A 17,500-nucleotide genomic window follows, 5' to 3' on the forward strand; every position below is an offset into this window, starting at 1 on the left:
TTTTTGTTGTATGTGTGTGTGTATGTTGAGTTGCAAGTTTTAATTTTTGCTCCTGATGTCTACATATTCAACTGAATCAATTCAAGACTAGTAATCTAACTCGAAAACCTAACGGTTTATTTAGATGCTAGGCATTTCCTTACTTGTAGTCTATTTTTAGTTCTTTCTATTATAAATTACATGTAACTGTCCATTAGCCTAAAATTACCTCACAAGGAAGGGTTACGTTTTTGCAAACGTTGGCCGTGTGGCACTTTGTATTTCAACAGAATTAACTATTGTAGCGTAATGTGAAGTGCTCAAAATTTTAGTTTCTAAAGAAACGGTACTGCGTCTGTGGGAGATTAAAACAGAAATTGATTTTATCAAACGAGTTGATAAAAGTCTAATAACCACCGTGAAAGATTTGGAAAGCTATTACAAAAATATTTATAATGAAAGTAGGGAAGTTAATTAAAATTAAGTAGAGTACTGGCCGCCCGGAAAACCATAGGGGCCGGCTAGCTAGAGGAGTCGGGCAGCCAATCGGGAGTTTAAGTAGCCTGCGTAGCTGGCGGTATTGTAAGCGCCCGCGAAATAAAGTTTTGGCGGCGGAGCCGACAAGCGAGCAGCGAAGCCGCGAGGAGAATGGGGAGAGGGACTCTGAAAAAAAAAGTATTTCAGAGTCCCTCTCCCCATTCTCCTCGCGGCTTCGCCGCTCGCTTGTCGGCTCCGCCGCCAAAACTTTATTTCGCGGGCGCTTACAATACCGCCAGCTACGCAGGCTAAAGAAACGACGACAGCTACGACTACGACAACGCCAAAAAACAATAATTTCATTGGTCAAAAGAGCATAAAAAATCGTGCTGCCCGTGCAGCAAGGATTTTAGCAAGTATGTTTGCGGTCCTCTGCATAACGACGACGTGAAATGATCTAATTTGAGGTTTTGACGACAACCGTAAGCATGCAACACAGAATCTTTCATTCTCTCTTTTCACCCTGAAACCGCTCGTAGCAATCTTCGATGGTCCATACTCAGGCTCATTCACTGCGGCAGCCACAAAAAGCTTGCAGCCACGTTCCCAAAAGGCCACGTCACACACGGCTACGAGGCTTTATGGTTAAATTTGAATATTATTTTGTTTTGAAATCTCCCTTTAGACTTGTGAGATAAAGAAAACAGAATTGACCATAAGTAGCCATGCCTGAATACTCGGTCTATTGGAGAAGACTCTCAGCAGAAGCCCATTACCCTGCTCTGAGTCAGTCGAGCCGCCCACTCACGTTTTAGTTTAGACCTTGATGTTTGGTGTCACGCTGTAAATAGTACCCGCTTTTGTATTACGTCATGTTGTAATAATTTTTTCATCTGTTCACACTTAGGAACTCATTCAACTGATGATGGCATAAGCATGCCGAAACATGTCTTTTGAAAAAGTTGCCAGCTTCCTACAGTATTTATCATACTTGCTACTATTGCGACCTTATTTGCTAAATTGTTTCTAAATTTATAAAGCATAGAAAAGCGGGCAATTATTCTACGGGATTGCAGTGAGTTCCAGCCCAGTTCATTTAGCATATCAGTCACACTATCCTGACGATTGTAACGCGAAAGAACCCAACGAGCTGCCCTCCTCTGAACCATTTCCACTTGCTTGATGTTTTTAGCTGTGTAACAGTCCCAGACAGAAGAGCAGTATACAAGTATAGGCTGGATCAGATATTTATATGCCTTCTCCTTCGTTGATGTGGTGCAGTGTTTTGGATTTCGCTTGAGAAAACTGCCCAGCAATTTGTTTGCCTGGTTTGTGATATACCTCACATGCTCATTCCATCTAAGATCTTTGGAAAGATACACTCCCAGATACTTGGTTGAGGCAATTTCATCAAGGTAGCAGCGATGAAGTGTGTAATTCTTAGGACATTACATTTGGCAATATTTAATTCCATCTTCTAATCTTTCTCCGGTTTTCCGTTTCCGGTTTTCCATTTCCAATTTTCCGTTTCCTGTTTGCCGTTTCCTGTTTCCGGTTTCCTTCTTTTCTTTGCGCCAAAGTACGACATGATACCGACATCAGCATACATCTTGCAATATCTGGTGTTGGTGGCTCGATGTGCATCAGATTCGTTCTTGGCGTTTTTTTCTCCAGGTAATCCGCTTTTTTTCCATCATGAAAGTGGACTCCAGTCAAGTGGGACTGTAGGGGAGAATACGCTCGTGATAGGAAGAATAGCAGAAAGTGTAAGAAACCGGTTTGGTAGAATTTGACAAGAAACCGAATAATATCTACAAGTGCCATTTTTTCATTCGGTAATTTTAGCCGCTTTGACTTAAAAGATAACAGTTGGTTTTCACATCGCACAATAAGTTTCTCCAAACGGGATACTCTGCTCATTTGATTGATACTAAAGAACTCATCAAAAGACTTTTTCATATACACTCCCTGCGAGTCTTAGCTGAGGTACGAGCAGTGTTCACAACATTGCGATCCGTGTGGCCGGATGAGAACAGGCGCCATGGAATTACAAAGGCTGACATACTACTCTGGCCGTGAAGGTCAGAGTTACGGATTCCGCTGTGAGTCCTATTTTTATTTCTACTTTACTTTCTTTCGTAATCTTTCAAACGATAAGAAAATTTACCTTATTCACTGGTTCATTTTGTGCCCCAGTGAAGACCACGTGCTCACTGTTTTACTGGGAAAGTACATGCTGCACCCGTGCGCAGAAAAATCCGCTTCCAGTGAAGACCACGTGCTCACTGTTTTACTGGGAAAGTACATGCTGCACCCGTGCGCACTTTGTGCGTTCTGTTTTTCAATGAACAAGACAAAGGATCAAATCTCGTCTTTTGTTAGTTTTAACCATCTAAGTTAAATTTTCATTTGCTTCTTGATCTTAACAATTTTCCTCAATTGCCCATCCCTTTTTTTTTTCCGCAAGTTATCAATTTCTTAAATTAAGACTATTCGTGAGTTAAAGTGACTGAGGGGTGATAGGCTCTTTGTTCTAAAGTGTATTTCCTCTTTTAAGTTGATTTAGGTGATGTGCATTTTGTTTCTGTATTTCTGCCACAAGCCCGAGCCTTACGGCTATCGACTCATCATCGCATCCAACAGGGATGAATATTATTCCAGGCCAACAGCTAGAGCCAGGTATTGGGATAAAAATCCTAACATACTTGCAGGTAAATATTGTACCAATTTATTAAAATATGTCAAATAGTACAATGATTTGTATTTGCAGCCTTTAAGCTTGGTACAATTGTGGACTTCGGCTGGCAGGTCACACTCCACAGGTCATTGTGCTGCAGATAAACAAGGAAAAACAAAAGTGTCTCCTAACTCTAATCACTCAACAAGAATGCTTTATTATATATGAAATGAGTATCAAGTATTTATGAGTCAATGAATCAATGAGTCATGAGTCAATAGATGAGTTCATGCTCTTGAGTGCATCATGGGTAATCAGAACAAGATGAGAGAAATTCAAAGGTTTGTAAGGAAGTTCAAAATGATGAAAAGTATTCATGATATGCAATTTTGGGGTTTTTATTTTTCAAAACAGAAGATATGTGCTCAAGGGTGCGGCAGAATAAATTTGAAGAGAATGGCTATTGTAGAAATTGTTTTATGTGCTCAAGGGTGCGGCAGAATAAATTTGAAGAGAATGGCTATTGTAGAAATTGTTTTATTAAAAACAGTTTCTGCCATACATTTCCTGTAATTCCAAAAGCACAAAATTACAGAGAATGTATGCATGGAGACAAAAAAAGCAATATTTAGGAATTTCAAACAACGGATACCCAGTCTAGTTCATCTCAGTTGTAAACATGAACTTATTTGTTTGGTTTATGAAGGCGAAAGTCTTTAAAGTAGAGTCATGTACAGTATATTTTGCTTTGAATTTCCTTAGAAACCTTTGAATTTCCCACCATGTTGCCCTGATTACCCATGATGCAATCAAGAGCGTGAACTCGTCTATGAGTCATTAATGAGTCAATGAGTTAGTGCAGTTACCCTAACCCATAAAATGAAAGCTAAAATTTCAGAGAGTGCTTACTGATCTGGCCTAATCACTGAAACGAGGGCTTATGCTTAATGAGTCTCATTGACTCATTGACCATTTGACTTGTAAATCATGGGACCTCATCTAAAAATAGTAGGATTTTCTTACGAAAAAACTGTATCTCCACCACGCGCAGGCATCATAAGTCACCATAACATTTTTATTCTTCATATATCAGAGGATATAGATTTCGTCATGGTAAGTCAAACATGACTAGCCAATAAAATGCAAGCTTCCCCTTCATTGTAAGATACTTTTGTGCTGCAATATAATTCTTCTCTGCTACATTAACATTTTTATAATTTGCACAATTTGACATTATCATGATTTGTTTATCATAACTTTCATATCTTGTTTCATGTTACACAACATGCATGTTTTAGCGGTTGGTGACCGGCACCTTTTCACCATTTTGAAATTGAGTAAAACAAGTTGTTTTTAATCTGGACATTTCATCAATATCTATGTAATAAACAGAACATTACATGGCCACTTGCGGATGTGAAATTTATCTTCTCTTGCTGGTAGTATCTCTCACTCATTCGCTGCACTCTTTCATGAGAGATACTATTAGCATTCGAAGATAAAATTTGTATCCCTGTGTGGCCTCTATGTTTTAGGCTAAGGAGAAATGTTTGGCTTAGTTGTTTTTCAGTGAAAGAGGGTTATCAACTCCAGGGTTTTCAACAAGACCTGGCGGCCAGCGAAATTCGCCGGCTATTGCACGTGAAGTCGCTGCCTATTTTTCCTAGGAAATTACCCCAAATTTTACAAATAACATGAGAAACTTTAACAAAACATAAGCTTTGGATCAGGAAAATTTTGTTCATGAAGAAGAAAAGAGATGCATGAATTCTGTCCATTTGAGGATCGAGCACACACCTTTTGGATGCAGCGGTCCAGCAGTTCAGTACTTGGTGTAAGCTGCCTGATTTGCTAACTACATTTGAAGCATGACAAGATAAAATTTGCAAAAGGTCATTTTCAGTCACGACAGATGAAATACATTGCACGGAGATGTACAGAATGCAAAGGAGCCTTAAAGGGGGCTATGTCACGCTGTAGCCTCTTTTCAAAACCCAAAGTACGTCTTGCCGTCAACTGAATTTCAAGAATTTAGAGTATTCATGTACTCTCTTTGAATAAAATAGCCAAAATTTAATGATATTAATTAGTGTTGTGTGCAAATACCCTTATTCATGCTCCAGAATGCAGGAAATGTATTCTAAGAGCGGATTGTCCATTCTCTGCCTTAAGCTCCTCTGGTTTTAGCCACCTACTAAAATAGACCTTTTTACCGATACGGTGGCCATTTTGATTTCTATTGTTTCGAAAGACATTATGGGATGCTCAGGGGGCAAATTAATGTGTATTTGCCCCCTGGGCATCCCATAATAGCTATTCGAAACAATAGAAATCAAAATGGCCACCGTATCGGTAAAAAGGTCTATTCTTATTGAACTCCCTGGTACTCTTGACCTGGGTTTTAGACCTGCCTACATTGGTGACAGTAGAGTCAGGGAGACACCAAAACAGGAACACAATAATTAACTTTTTACGCTAAATCAAATAATTTAAGGATGCAATCTTTTCACAGGAATGGATTTGGAACCTGGGAAAGAGGGAGGCACGTGGCTTGGTGTAAACAAAAATGGAAATTTTGCAGCTGTCACAAACTATAGGCAGGCACCTCAGTTTCTAAACTCCAATGCAGTTGGAAGAGGCCATCTTGTACCAGACTTTCTGGAGGAAAATATTGATGTAAAAGAATATCTCCAGAGAATCAGTAACAAGGCTGTCAATTACAATGGATTTAATCTGTTGGTTGGCAAATTATCCCTCTCTGGGAAATCTGAGGTGGGATATTATGGTAATATTGAGGAGATGGAGATTAAGATGTTGAGCCCTGGGATTCATGTCTTATCAAATAAAGTGCTGAATTGTTCCTGGCCTAAGATGGTGTATGGAAGAAAAAGATTTGCCAGCATATTAGCTGAAAGATGTAGTAAGCAAGAGCTTATTGACAAGCTGATTAAATTACTGTGTGTAAAAGAAAGGTAGGTTTAATTGTCACATTACTGTAACTGTTATAAACCCATAGACTCCTACACTACTCCCCATAATTTGACAAGTAAAATTGTCTGGGGTTAGACAGTATTACGACTATTAAGTATGTGTCACTCCCAGGTGTCAATGGGTTAAAATAAGAAAGCATGATTATGGTAAGCAGTGTCAGTTGTATTAAGTATAGTTTATGTCATAGAAAGTGCGGCATACATGCAGGGTTTTATTCACGAGTTGTTTCAGTGTGTCAAAAACTCCGAACGAGCAAGGTAACGAGCGAGTGAGGGTTTTTGATACAAACAATGAGTGAATACAAACCCGTATAGATCACTTTCTATGTCATGAGCTGTTTATTACACATAAGATGAGAATTTTCGTTGAAATAGTTTCTGAACACAAAATTTAGAAACAAAAACTCACTAACAATAGAACCAAATGCAAATTTAATTTAATTCAATAACAAAGTACGATTTGCACGAAAAGTACGATTTGCACGAATTATGCTTGGAAAGGCCTTTTAACGCTATCGTTGATTGGTAATACTTCCACACATGAAAGAGCCATATGCCATTCTGATTGGCTGCATGTATAGGCTTTTTTCACATGTGAAAATAGAGGGTATACATTTGTACAAATGAGCTTTATGGAATAAAATTCTCATGTTATGTGTAATAAATAACTGTATTCATTGGTAATTTTTGCCCAAGGAATGACTGGTATGTGCTAGTTACAAATTATCTTGGCATACTTTTCACTTTAAAAGTGTTAGAAGCATCTTCGTACACAGTCATTTATAATCATCACTGCAATCACCATCATTGACATTGCATGAAATTTCAGTGTCACTGTAAATTAATCACTATAATTGGAGAAAAAGGATGCCATGAATCGAGCGAGATGGAGAGTGGGAGTTAGAGAGATTGCTGCCAAAGTGGGGTAAATCCAGCCACCCCATCTATGGGGATAAACCCGGATCAAAATTGGATTAATGATTGGTGATGAATTTGTTGCCATATTAGTGTCATTTATGTAAGGGATATCTTTATGCCAGTGACTATTGAAGGTTTAGCCATACACATCCAGAGGGGTATGAGCCTGAGGATTTATGTTTGGCTAAAAACAGATTTTTAAGGTATTTATCTGACTTACTTAGTTTATGATCTTTCCAAAAATCATGATTCTATAAACCCATTTAGAAAACAACTTTTATTTTCAGGCTTCAAGTAATGATGTTAATAGTGTACTCAGGCACCTTTGGGGAGGATGATAAACTAGTTGCTTGGCAACAGGCAAGAGGACAAATGTAAAATCAGAGTCCCAGGCAGGATTCAAACCTACAACCTCTGTAACACATACCGGTACCTATTATTTGCTCTACCCATTGAGCTACATGTACTAGTCAAGTTCAACTCCTGGGGAACTTAAGGCTGTTTTATCTAGGTTCTGAATGGGCTGTGTCCTGCTGGTAAACAGTCTAGTACTGGTGTGTCGTGCATCTCAAGAGTATCGATATTTTTCTGTGGGAAGCTTGCATTCACACAAGTTAAGCCAGTAGTTAATTTAAGTGCTTTTTCTCACTTGTGTCCTGAAATTCTAGAAATTAGATGCATAATTCATTTTACATGTAATATATCCAACATGAATGACTATTGTCCTGTTAAGTCTTAAAGCATTTACTATCTATTTCCGACAATAAGGTTTGATGTTGGGTTAGCTTTATTTGAGATCTGACTAAACTAGGAGTATCGCTGAATATTTTTACGAGTTGTGCTGTATTTTGAACAGCCTGCTAGGGCGAGTCAAAATACAAACAAATTATGAGTAGAATTATTCAGCGATACTACTCACCAAAACATCTAATAAGTCATTTATTATCCAACTACTTTTGCACTAAATTTTTAGCAAATGAATTGTAACATTGTGACAGATTTGTGCATGCGGGGCAACGTCAGCAACTAAACTAGTCAAAACGGTTCTCTACTGTACAATAATGAAGTGTACAAATAACTAACTATACAATATTGTGGAATGTTTGTACTCGTTTTGTGCTTTTTTATACAATAACTAAAGGAGATACTTTGTAATGTAAGTTGTCTATATATAAAATTTTATCTACAAACGATTGATGTTGAAGTGGAAAGAAGAGCAAGTGGACACTTCATGATGCTTATTAAAATCTGCATAGCTCTAAATACTTTGAATTCATTTTTGGACACCAATCTTGTCCTCTGAGTCCGCTTTCCTTTTGGTCAGCACCAAGAACACACATTCTGGCCACTTCCAATGAAATTTATGCGCAGTTGTAGTGGAGGTCCATTTTAGTAACCGTTGACAACCACTGTTGTTTCAAATTTCTGAGTGTGCGTAGATGAGCTGGAAATCTGTGATTTGCAGACTTCCTGCCTTGGAAGTGGCCAGAGTCTGTGTACTTGGTGCTGACCAAAAGTAAAGCAGACTCTGGGGACGCGATTGTTCTGGACATCTGTTTTTTTGGATGAGTGACTTCTTAGAAGATGACCACAGGTACATGGGTGATATTCTACCAGCAGTCCCTCTTTCGCCTTTTGATAGGTTGAGGAACACCTGAGGCAAAAAGGAAACAGGCACAAGAATAACGGAGTGCATTGCACTCCCTTGCGGCCAGATTTTGCGTACTTGTTCCTGGTTTCGTTTTTGTCTGGTGGTCCATTGCCTGATTTCAAGCCCAGGGGGACAAGGTACGAGTCTGCAGATGGTGGGATTAACAACTATTGATCCACATAGTCAAAGTGCACACCAAGCTTTCATTAAGTTTAGTGTTAATAGACCCAAATTTCAAGCAAGATACAGAATTGCAAAAGAAATGTATGACCATCCAGATCCTGCATCCAGATGACCAACATTTCTTTGTAAATTTTGATGTATTTAAATGGCTGTATTTCAGTCAAAATAAACCCAATTAACACCAAACTTGGGGGTTTTGTGAATCTCGGTGCACAATAGTTGCTAATCCCATAATTTATAGAGTCGTACATACATACATACTTACATACTTTATTGTTACCTCCCCAATGGGGCTTTTCAGGAACAATTATTTAAATTACTAAAGTTACTAATAACTATACAATTACAACTAATCAAATTTAAGAAACATTCACAACATTGTCTAAAATTTGCAATCAATAAAAATACTAAAAAAAAAAAAAAAAAAATTTGAAATTCAAGAAATATTTACAAAATTGTCTAAAAGCTTATTCTTTAAGATACGTTTAAAAACTTGAACCGAACGGCTTGATTTTAAAAAAGGGTCTAAATTGTTCCAAAGTCCAATAGTTCTGTAAGGGGACTGTAATCTAGTCCCCTTTGGCCTAAAATCAGGCAATAAACTAAATGCTGAAGAAAGGAATGCTTGTTGTCTTGATGGGTGACCTTCCAGAATATTTTGGTCAAGGGGACGTTGATTGAGATAAATCCCTCATAAATAGCCCAAACACCAATTCATCTGGGCCACTCTTTTCCTTGCTACCATAACAAGACCTCCCCAGACTTTCAGTCAGTTTAATTCTTAACCTGGCCGAATGTGTAGTGAGGGTTGTTGAAGAACAAAAGAAACTTTGTAAATCTTGAGGTTATCTCTGATAATTCATTTCCATCCTTTTGACGAAGTGTTGTAACCTAAAAATTAAATCAGTGGAAGGCCACCGGATTTTTATTTTAGTGAAACAATTTGGGAATTCTTGACTCTACAGATCCTTCAGCTGTGGGGATAAAAATAGTTTTATTGGTTCACAAGATGACAAGTCTGATGAGAATCACATGAAGTTTGTGGATGCATGCCAATCAATCTTTGTGAATTATGAGGGGAAGAGATATGGAACAAGGTAAATTATGACAACACTTGTTTTTAAAAAAAAAATTTAAAAAGATACATATGTAAAGGACAGAAATCAAGTGAGGCCTAACGCTGCTGTGAATGTGATGTATGAAGAACCTTTGCTGATCGACAGCATCAGGAACGTCTTTATGCATCACCCAAATTAAGACAGAGAAAAATCTCTAATCTGGGTCAGATCCCACCCACCGTTACACACACTACATAGGACAACACTCATTTACACATTTCATAAAAATTAATGACTTTCAAACTATTTTTGTAACATTTTCCTACATTAGTGGTGCTAATTTTTTGTATTTGCTAAATAATATTATTAATGAGATTTTACTGCCCCATCAGTAAAATACGGTTAATGGAACGTGACCATACTAAAAGGGGCTATTCATGTCGCGTTAGTTATCTTCGTGTTCTTTGTAGTCGGTCGTTCAAGGTCATAAAATCAATGGTTTTGTTGTAAATAAAATGAGGACATTATAGTGACTTTGTTCCTAGATATCAATTTATAACGTACACTTGCATTGGCCAAATCTGTTAAGGCCTCATTCATAACTGTTAAAGAGCACGTGTAATACCTACCTGCTCATAGAAGAAGCTGTACAACTGGCTACTTTAATAGACAGAGTCTAGCTATAAAAGCCTCAGTTAGCCGTCCAAGGTTCACTAGGCAGTTTTGTCTTCTATAGTAAACCAACTAGCTGTTGGCATTTGTTAAAGTTTTTTCCCCTCCCTCCCTTTGGAGATGGGTTGGGTTTATCGCCCTGCCCTTATTAAAATTGGGTCACTCCTGCGAGGTGCGGTTAAGTCTGCGCAGCGACTTCCCCCAAGCTTGTTGGCTCGTTTGCCTTTGTACATTGCTCGCTACCAATACTCTTGTCCGATCCAGAACGTGCTCTTTACCAATCAGCTCGTAGTGCTGGGGAGATAAGTGAGGTTGTTCTATATCACGCAATCCGGAAGTCGCATAGGCTAACCAGTGGCAAGGCAGTGTTCCCCTCAAAAACGCCAGTACGTCTGTTGTCTCGTTCTATTGCGCCTTACATTATGCGTTAAAAGCTAACTATGTTGATACCAAGGAACAGTGAAATTAATTTGTTATTTAACTTTCAGAACGAACACGGTAGTACTGGTTGATGCCCAAGGCCATGCTACGTATGTTGAACGGACAATGGAGGATGGTGCCACAGATCCAGATGAAGCAGAATGGAGGACAAGCAGCTATGAGTTTGATATTCAAGACACCTATGATGGCCTGCATAATGCCAAAGAGACTCATCAGCTAAAGCAACCATTGGTCAAATCAAGTAAAGATGAATTTACTGAAAGGCTATGCAAACAGCACAAAAAACAAGGACAGAAGAGATTCATAGATAGAAAAAGTTCACACCTTGAACCAGCCACTAAAGTCTTCGCAAAGGAGTAATAAACAAACTTTAAGGTCAGACTTGTAACTGTAGTGATGGTACAATTTTAGGTGACCATTGCTCACTTTTAGCAGTCATATTTGGAAATTATTATGCATGTTATCCTAGCTGGGTAAAAAAAACAGCTACTTTCAGTTTTCTCTTTTTGCTGTCAAAAAATGATAACTGTTGTCTATTGTTATCTTAAAAAATTTATTTAAAGGGCAAAGCAAAATAAATGAAAAGTAACAATATTGAAAGAGGCTAGCTGTTCTTTGTTAATACATTGGTTTTTTCCCAACCATAACCATAACCCTACCTGGCTTTTGCTCATTGCATGTAATAAATTTCTTCAAATAACTATATTGGTATCTGTGGCCTTTATTTGTTTTAGGGAAAAAACTAAAATTATTTTTTTTTCCTTGCGTGTATAAGCTTTTCCTTCTTACTGGACAGGTTCAACTACCTGTTATATACAGTGGAAACTTGATTTAACGAACCTCTATACAACGAAGTCCTTAATACAACAAACGATATTCCTCAGCCCAGCCAAATTAAGTTACAGTAAAATGTATGAAGCAGAACCTCGATATAAGGAACCTCCATGTAACGAAATTGTTGTTATAACGAACACAATTTGGAGGCCCAAGTGTAAAATAAACTTCCATATAACAAATATTAAAACACAACAAATGATGACTACAAAACAGGGCAACTATGATCCTGTTTATTATGCACTGTCACTATCATTGACATTGACATTGACATATCCGTAAAGCAGCTTTGATGGCATTTTGTTTAAGTTCTTTTATATAAGCAGACTAAAACTCGATCATATCCTGAGAAAGCCTTAACCATCATTACAGTTCAGTTTATGTGTAATGCAGCTTTGTTCAGTAGTGACAGATCTTAATTCGTAACAAAATCTTGATGGGTCAAAGAAGACGAAGTGCCAACTACTGTCAATTACTGTTGTTTAAGTCAATCCAGTCAGGGGCGTACCTACAAGTAAGCCAAGTAAGCACTGGCTTACAAGTTTTTCTAAAATTTGAATTTGGGCAAAACTTTTTATAGGCCTGAGGGTAATGGCACTGAGAAAATTTCAACAGGTTTAACAATTTTAAAAAACTAAACTAGTGATCAGCATTCCGCGGACTGTATCTGTAAAACTTGTTTTTTCTCCAATGCATTTCGTCTAGCTAGCATAGACTTCATGGAGCTAGTTTTACAACATTATACGCCTGTATTAATTTTAAACCATATCCGATGGAAAAAGTGACGGCCACGAACATTAAGGTTTGATCAGATGTTCAAAAGGGAACAGGCACAGCTGTGAAATATTAGGGCAAGGTGTGAGAAACAATGTTTTGGGGCCACGGTTTTAGTTTTAAAATATTTCACAGCTGCGCCTGTTCCCTTTTAAAAAATCCGGTAAAACCTTTATGTTTGTGGCCATCATTTTTGCCATCAGATGGCTTAAATACAGGCATTTAATGTATTACTGTAAAACTCGCTAAAGAAGTCTATGTTAGCTAGACGAAACGCGTCTTTACAAACACAGTTTGCAGAGTGCTGCTCACTAGTATAATTTGTTTTAAATATTTTAATATATTTTAAAATAATCTGGACTGCCCCTGCCAGCTGCACCTGTTCCCTTTCGGAAATCTGGTCAAACCTTAATGTTTGTGGCCATCACTTTTGCCATCAGATGCATTACTGTAAAACTCTCTAAAGAAGTCTACGTTAGCTAGACGAAATGCATCAGAGAATAAACAAGTTTTTCAAATACAGTTCACAGAGTGCTGCTCGCTAGTAAAGACTATTAAAAAGTATTTTAAAATATTTTTACTTCATTTTTTTTTTACAAATTCTTTAAAATAATCTTTTCTTGTTTCAATTTGTGCCACCTGGCTTACTGATAAAAACTGGCCAGGACTGCCCCTGCCCGTCATTATTGTAAGTCAAGCCAGTGTAGACACCCTCACCTAGACACAAGAATGCATTCCCAAAAATATTAATCAGCCTCATTAGCCTCAGCTTATGTTGTTCTAGTTCCGCCATCTCAAAGACTCTTGCCAACTAGAGTGCATCCATCATGGTTACCACTGAACAAAGGGGGCCCATTACTCTGTAGCAGCCTCTTGATATGCACTGATCAAAATTAATAATTACCAGTAATTAATTAAACTGATGGTATCTGATCAAAAAAGGATTTCTTATGGTCTAAGATCTTTTTACACGTGCATCCAGAAATGCTTGTAAATATTAGATGCAGGCCCAATTTTGATATTTTATGCATCAAATTGAAACTAACAGTTATATGGACATAAAATCTCATTGCATGCCTTTGAAATACGTCTAAAGGCCAGGTTTGCCTTGACAACTGAAGCACATTGTCTATGTTCCTTGTTTAAAAGGAGTAAACAAGCTGGTTGTTTTAACCTGGTACAACCTGGAATAACTCAAGTTTATCTCAACTCTGATATAAGGATTGGATGGTGATTTGACACCGCACTTAGGTGGAACAGGGTGTTCCAGTCTTCTGGATTTTTGCTCATTGTCAAAAAACAGAAATGGAATTTCCAAAAGTTTTATACATGCATCCTCGTGCAAAAGGCATGATCTGGATTTGATAAAAATTAATAATTATTATCAAAGCAGCATATGTACAAAATTCTTTTTTTGCACAATATATTTGTTTATTTGTTAATTTCTCTCTTCCAAAATACATCTCAACTATATCATAGTATCATAATAATTACACATCTTAAGAATTATATTTTTCACCCTTTTTCAGTTCAGACAGAAAGTGGAAATAACAGAGTGCTTTCAAAATAAACACATTTCCTGATTAGTGCCTTGTTCACATGTCCCTCAAGATTTACGTAACTCTTTCGACAGCATGTTTGCGTAAAGGAAAAAATATAAATCTTCAACTTTGTGTACAAAAATATTTAGATGCTCAAAAAACCCAACTAAATTCTAAACCACAAAACTCTGCATGTTTCTCTTTTCCACAACTTTATGTAAGAAAGAAAAGCAATACTTTTCCCCAGGTCTTAAATGAAAACTGGCAAAGGTAAAGGAGCAGCTAAGATTGAATAAAATTAATATTCCTTTCATATTCACTGATTAGAGCCTTTTCCTTGTATTGAGATGTATACATGTTTGAGGTATAATGCTACCAATATGCCACTGTTTTAAGGAGCACAGGTGGAATGAATGTGCCAAGCTTCCAGGGAAAGAGCTGATGGTGATAATTTTTCAATTATCCCAATCAGTGGTATTGTTGGTTTGCCAAGCATGTTCCTGCAAAGCAGAACTGCAACTGCCTTAATAATGTAGGTGCCCTTTTAAAAATGTGCCAAACTCAAATATGGTTTTAACAATGTACACACCAGAGTAACATTAAACCTACTGAGGTTGTTGGTTCAATGAAAGAAATATAGGGCACTCAAACCTTAAGTGGTTTTTAATTTTAAGTGATTTATGCTCAACACTAGAGATTTATGTTTTGAATATTCATGTCAACATTATCACCACATGATTTAAAACACTCCATAAATGGTGAAAATGTTTAACATTTATAAGAACTTGATTTATCATAAATAAAAATAATAAAATCACATTTAGCATTTAGATAGGGTTAAGGTTAAGCTATGTTTAGCCATAATTTAAGGTTTGATATGGTTTAATTAAGTACGCTCTGTAGAAAAGTACAATCAATACATCCTTATACACACTTTAAAAAAGAGTGAACAGAGTTTTGACCATTTAACAGTATGGTTGAAATTCAAGATAAGATTAAATGACAAAACCTAATTTAGCTAAAATACTTTCATACCAACACAACAAAAAATGCAAAATATTAAGTGCTAAGAAAGGTTAAAATGCAAACAAAAGAATGAAAGCTACACAAAAGTGCCCAAAGAAACAGCTTTGCAAAGCTGATGGAATCGCTCAGTTTGTCTAATTTTGGCTTAAGTACAGTAAGTAAAAAATGTCTTGAAAATCAAGAAGTTAAATTTGTTTTATCACTTCCTCAGGATTTTTCCTTTTTTATGTTTTATGTGATCGCCAGATGTGTTAATGTTTCTGCACTGGTTGCTTTAAGGGTTGACTGGTGGAGTTGCTTAAACAAGGGTGAGGGTGTGATTAGGGTTAGGGTTAGCCTAACCTAGACCTAGGTTACGCTAATGCTAACCCTCGCCCCCTTGACCTCACCTTCACCCTCATTTTAGCAACGCCAGTTGACTGGTGAAGCAAACATAACCTTAACTTTTGAGTCATTATTTTGGAAACTGATTTTAAGCTAAATATGAAATTGTACGTAAATAATTTAAAATGACTATTAGATGGATGAAATGTCATTTTTACTTTAAATGCTAATTTTTAAAAAAATATTAACCCATTGACCCCTGGGAGTGAGACTTAATAGATTTTACTCTGTCTAACACCAGACAATTTTACTTGTCAATGAGGTGCAGTTCAGGAGTCAATGGAGTATTAACTTTACAGAATGCACCAATTTTCAAACTCTTTCAGAAAATAAAAAAATACTACTTAATAAAAGAAAATTGATGTAACTTATAAATCAATAATATCATTAACAGTTAATAATGATGATATTATTATTGTCATGGAAATTAACTATATATGTACAGTAATATTGTTAGGTAATACATGTATATATATATATATATGTACAAAATAACATGTTTGTGCATAATGTTTGAGCTATGTCACTTTATCAGATGCTAATAAGACTTTATCTATAATTATACTTTTAACATCAAATTTGATATATAATAATTCTGTCAATAATCATTCATGTCCTAATCCACATCAGACAGGAGGCTCTCTATTCAGCAGTAAGAAAATATTTCATATCATAGGGACCCTCCTTTCCTTTGCATCTTGAGCAATGCTGGGTTGAGAATGGGAACGTATTCGCTGTATTTTAGTTTGGCTTCCAAATGTGTGATATTTCATCATACTCTTGACAAGAATCTGGGAACAAAGAAAAACAGTGGTGCAGAATTTGATTAGCATTCTCTAATTTGAATAGTTGTTTGTTTGTGTATTTCAAAATGACAATGACACCAATGGTAAACAAAATGATCCTCACCAAAGTCTTGATTTTTGGAATAGCTCTAACGCTATTTTTAATGTCATCATCAGTGACTTCAATATCAGGGCAATTCTCTTTGGTAGATGGCAAAGGACATTTTCCACCACGTGTAACCCACGGATGCTCCTGTTGCAAAAACACATCCACCACAGTTTAAAAAAAAAACCAATATTATTAATTTTCTTCATCATAAAAGCCAACTTTGGAAAGTACATTTTGCAATACTGCTGTTTCCCTTTCTCTGGCATTTATATTTAGCAAAATCTCAAACTGAGGCCTTGCCGTATTGACCTCACTCTCGCTCGGTCAACACAGCTTAAGGCGTAGGTTTGAGATTTTGCTGTTAATGACCATACAGTCAAGGTTATTACCATAAGTTGTTTATTATATGGCTAATAGAACAGTTCTAAAGAAGACAAAAGTAATTTGCATAATCCATAATCGGCCCATGGCATTGTGGGAGTAAAAATGCCCTGGCGCTTAGCTGCTCTTAGCCAATCAGAGCATGTGTTATATTGGCAGGCAAAAACAGTTGCCATAATTATAATAAATTATTGTTAACGATGGTTTGGTTTCTATATGTAGGCTAGCGTGAATCACTAGCCCTTTTTCTGCACAATCCCAGCTTCCCTTCCCCAACGTTTTTTCCTTGAAATGATGATTCAGTGCCAGTGCATGCTTCACAGTTGGGGTTTTCGTCGCTGGGTTTTGCCCACCCATTAACCCAAGTGACTCCTAGAGGAGAGACTTAATAGATTTTACTCTCTCTAACGCCAGATAATTATACACTACGTAATGCCAGACGATTTTACTCATCAATGGGGGGTGCCACTGGTTTAGGAGTCAATGGGTTAATAATAATGATAATAATCAGTTAAGGCTCAAGCTTGCATAGCCAAGCTCACTGGGGAGACAGTAATTCAAACCAAAGCAGAACAAATGAAGTGATGGTTTCTGGTAAAAGTGGAAAATTGGAGAAACAG

General features: G+C 37.0%; 2 protein-coding genes across 7 annotated transcripts in view; one reads left to right on the forward strand and one right to left on the reverse strand.

Moving 5' to 3' along the window:
* The first annotated feature begins 1,755 nt into the window (after nucleotides 1–1,755).
* LOC137977721 (transport and Golgi organization protein 2 homolog) lies at nucleotides 1,756–11,649 on the forward strand. Of its 6 annotated transcripts, none has more exons than XM_068825047.1 (5): nucleotides 1,756–1,871; nucleotides 3,014–3,167; nucleotides 5,646–6,105; nucleotides 9,841–9,972; nucleotides 11,094–11,649. In XM_068825047.1, the coding sequence occupies exons 2-5, from the start codon at nucleotides 3,026–3,028 to the stop codon at nucleotides 11,404–11,406; spliced, it is 1,047 nt and encodes a 348-aa protein (XP_068681148.1). In that variant the 5' UTR covers nucleotides 1,756–1,871; nucleotides 3,014–3,025; the 3' UTR covers nucleotides 11,407–11,649. The 6 variants fall into 6 exon arrangements, with proteins under 6 accessions (XP_068681148.1, XP_068681144.1, XP_068681147.1 ...); XM_068825043.1 differs by lacking the exon at nucleotides 1,756–1,871 and adding an exon at nucleotides 2,019–2,130; XM_068825046.1 differs by lacking the exon at nucleotides 1,756–1,871 and adding an exon at nucleotides 2,060–2,558.
* A 2,411-nt stretch (nucleotides 11,650–14,060) lies between these two features.
* LOC137977720 (calcium/calmodulin-dependent protein kinase kinase 1-like) overlaps nucleotides 14,061–17,500 on the reverse strand; it is a 23,963-nt gene continuing 20,523 nt past the window's right edge. The window contains exons 19-20 of the mRNA XM_068825042.1: nucleotides 16,515–16,643; nucleotides 14,061–16,396 (exon numbers count right to left, since the gene is read on the reverse strand). Coding sequence (XP_068681143.1) covers nucleotides 16,271–16,396; nucleotides 16,515–16,643 — 255 coding nt within the window. The 3' untranslated portion in view covers nucleotides 14,061–16,270. The remainder of the gene's footprint in view (nucleotides 16,397–16,514; nucleotides 16,644–17,500) is intronic.

Source organism: Montipora foliosa, chromosome 11 (assembly GCF_036669935.1).
Source record: "Montipora foliosa isolate CH-2021 chromosome 11, ASM3666993v2, whole genome shotgun sequence".
NCBI lineage: Eukaryota > Metazoa > Cnidaria > Anthozoa > Scleractinia > Acroporidae > Montipora > Montipora foliosa.

Bases quoted from the DNA above. Each gene is read 5' to 3' on its own strand.
- LOC137977721 (XM_068825047.1), top strand. From the start codon at position 3,026: ATGTGCATTTTGTTTCTGTATTTCTGCCACAAGCCCGAGCCTTACGGC. The intron at 3,168-5,645 runs GTAAATATTGTA...ATCTTTTCACAG, and splicing joins AAATCCTAACATACTTGCAG to GAATGGATTTGGAACCTGGG. The intron at 6,106-9,840 runs GTAGGTTTAATT...TTGACTCTACAG, and splicing joins TTACTGTGTGTAAAAGAAAG to ATCCTTCAGCTGTGGGGATA.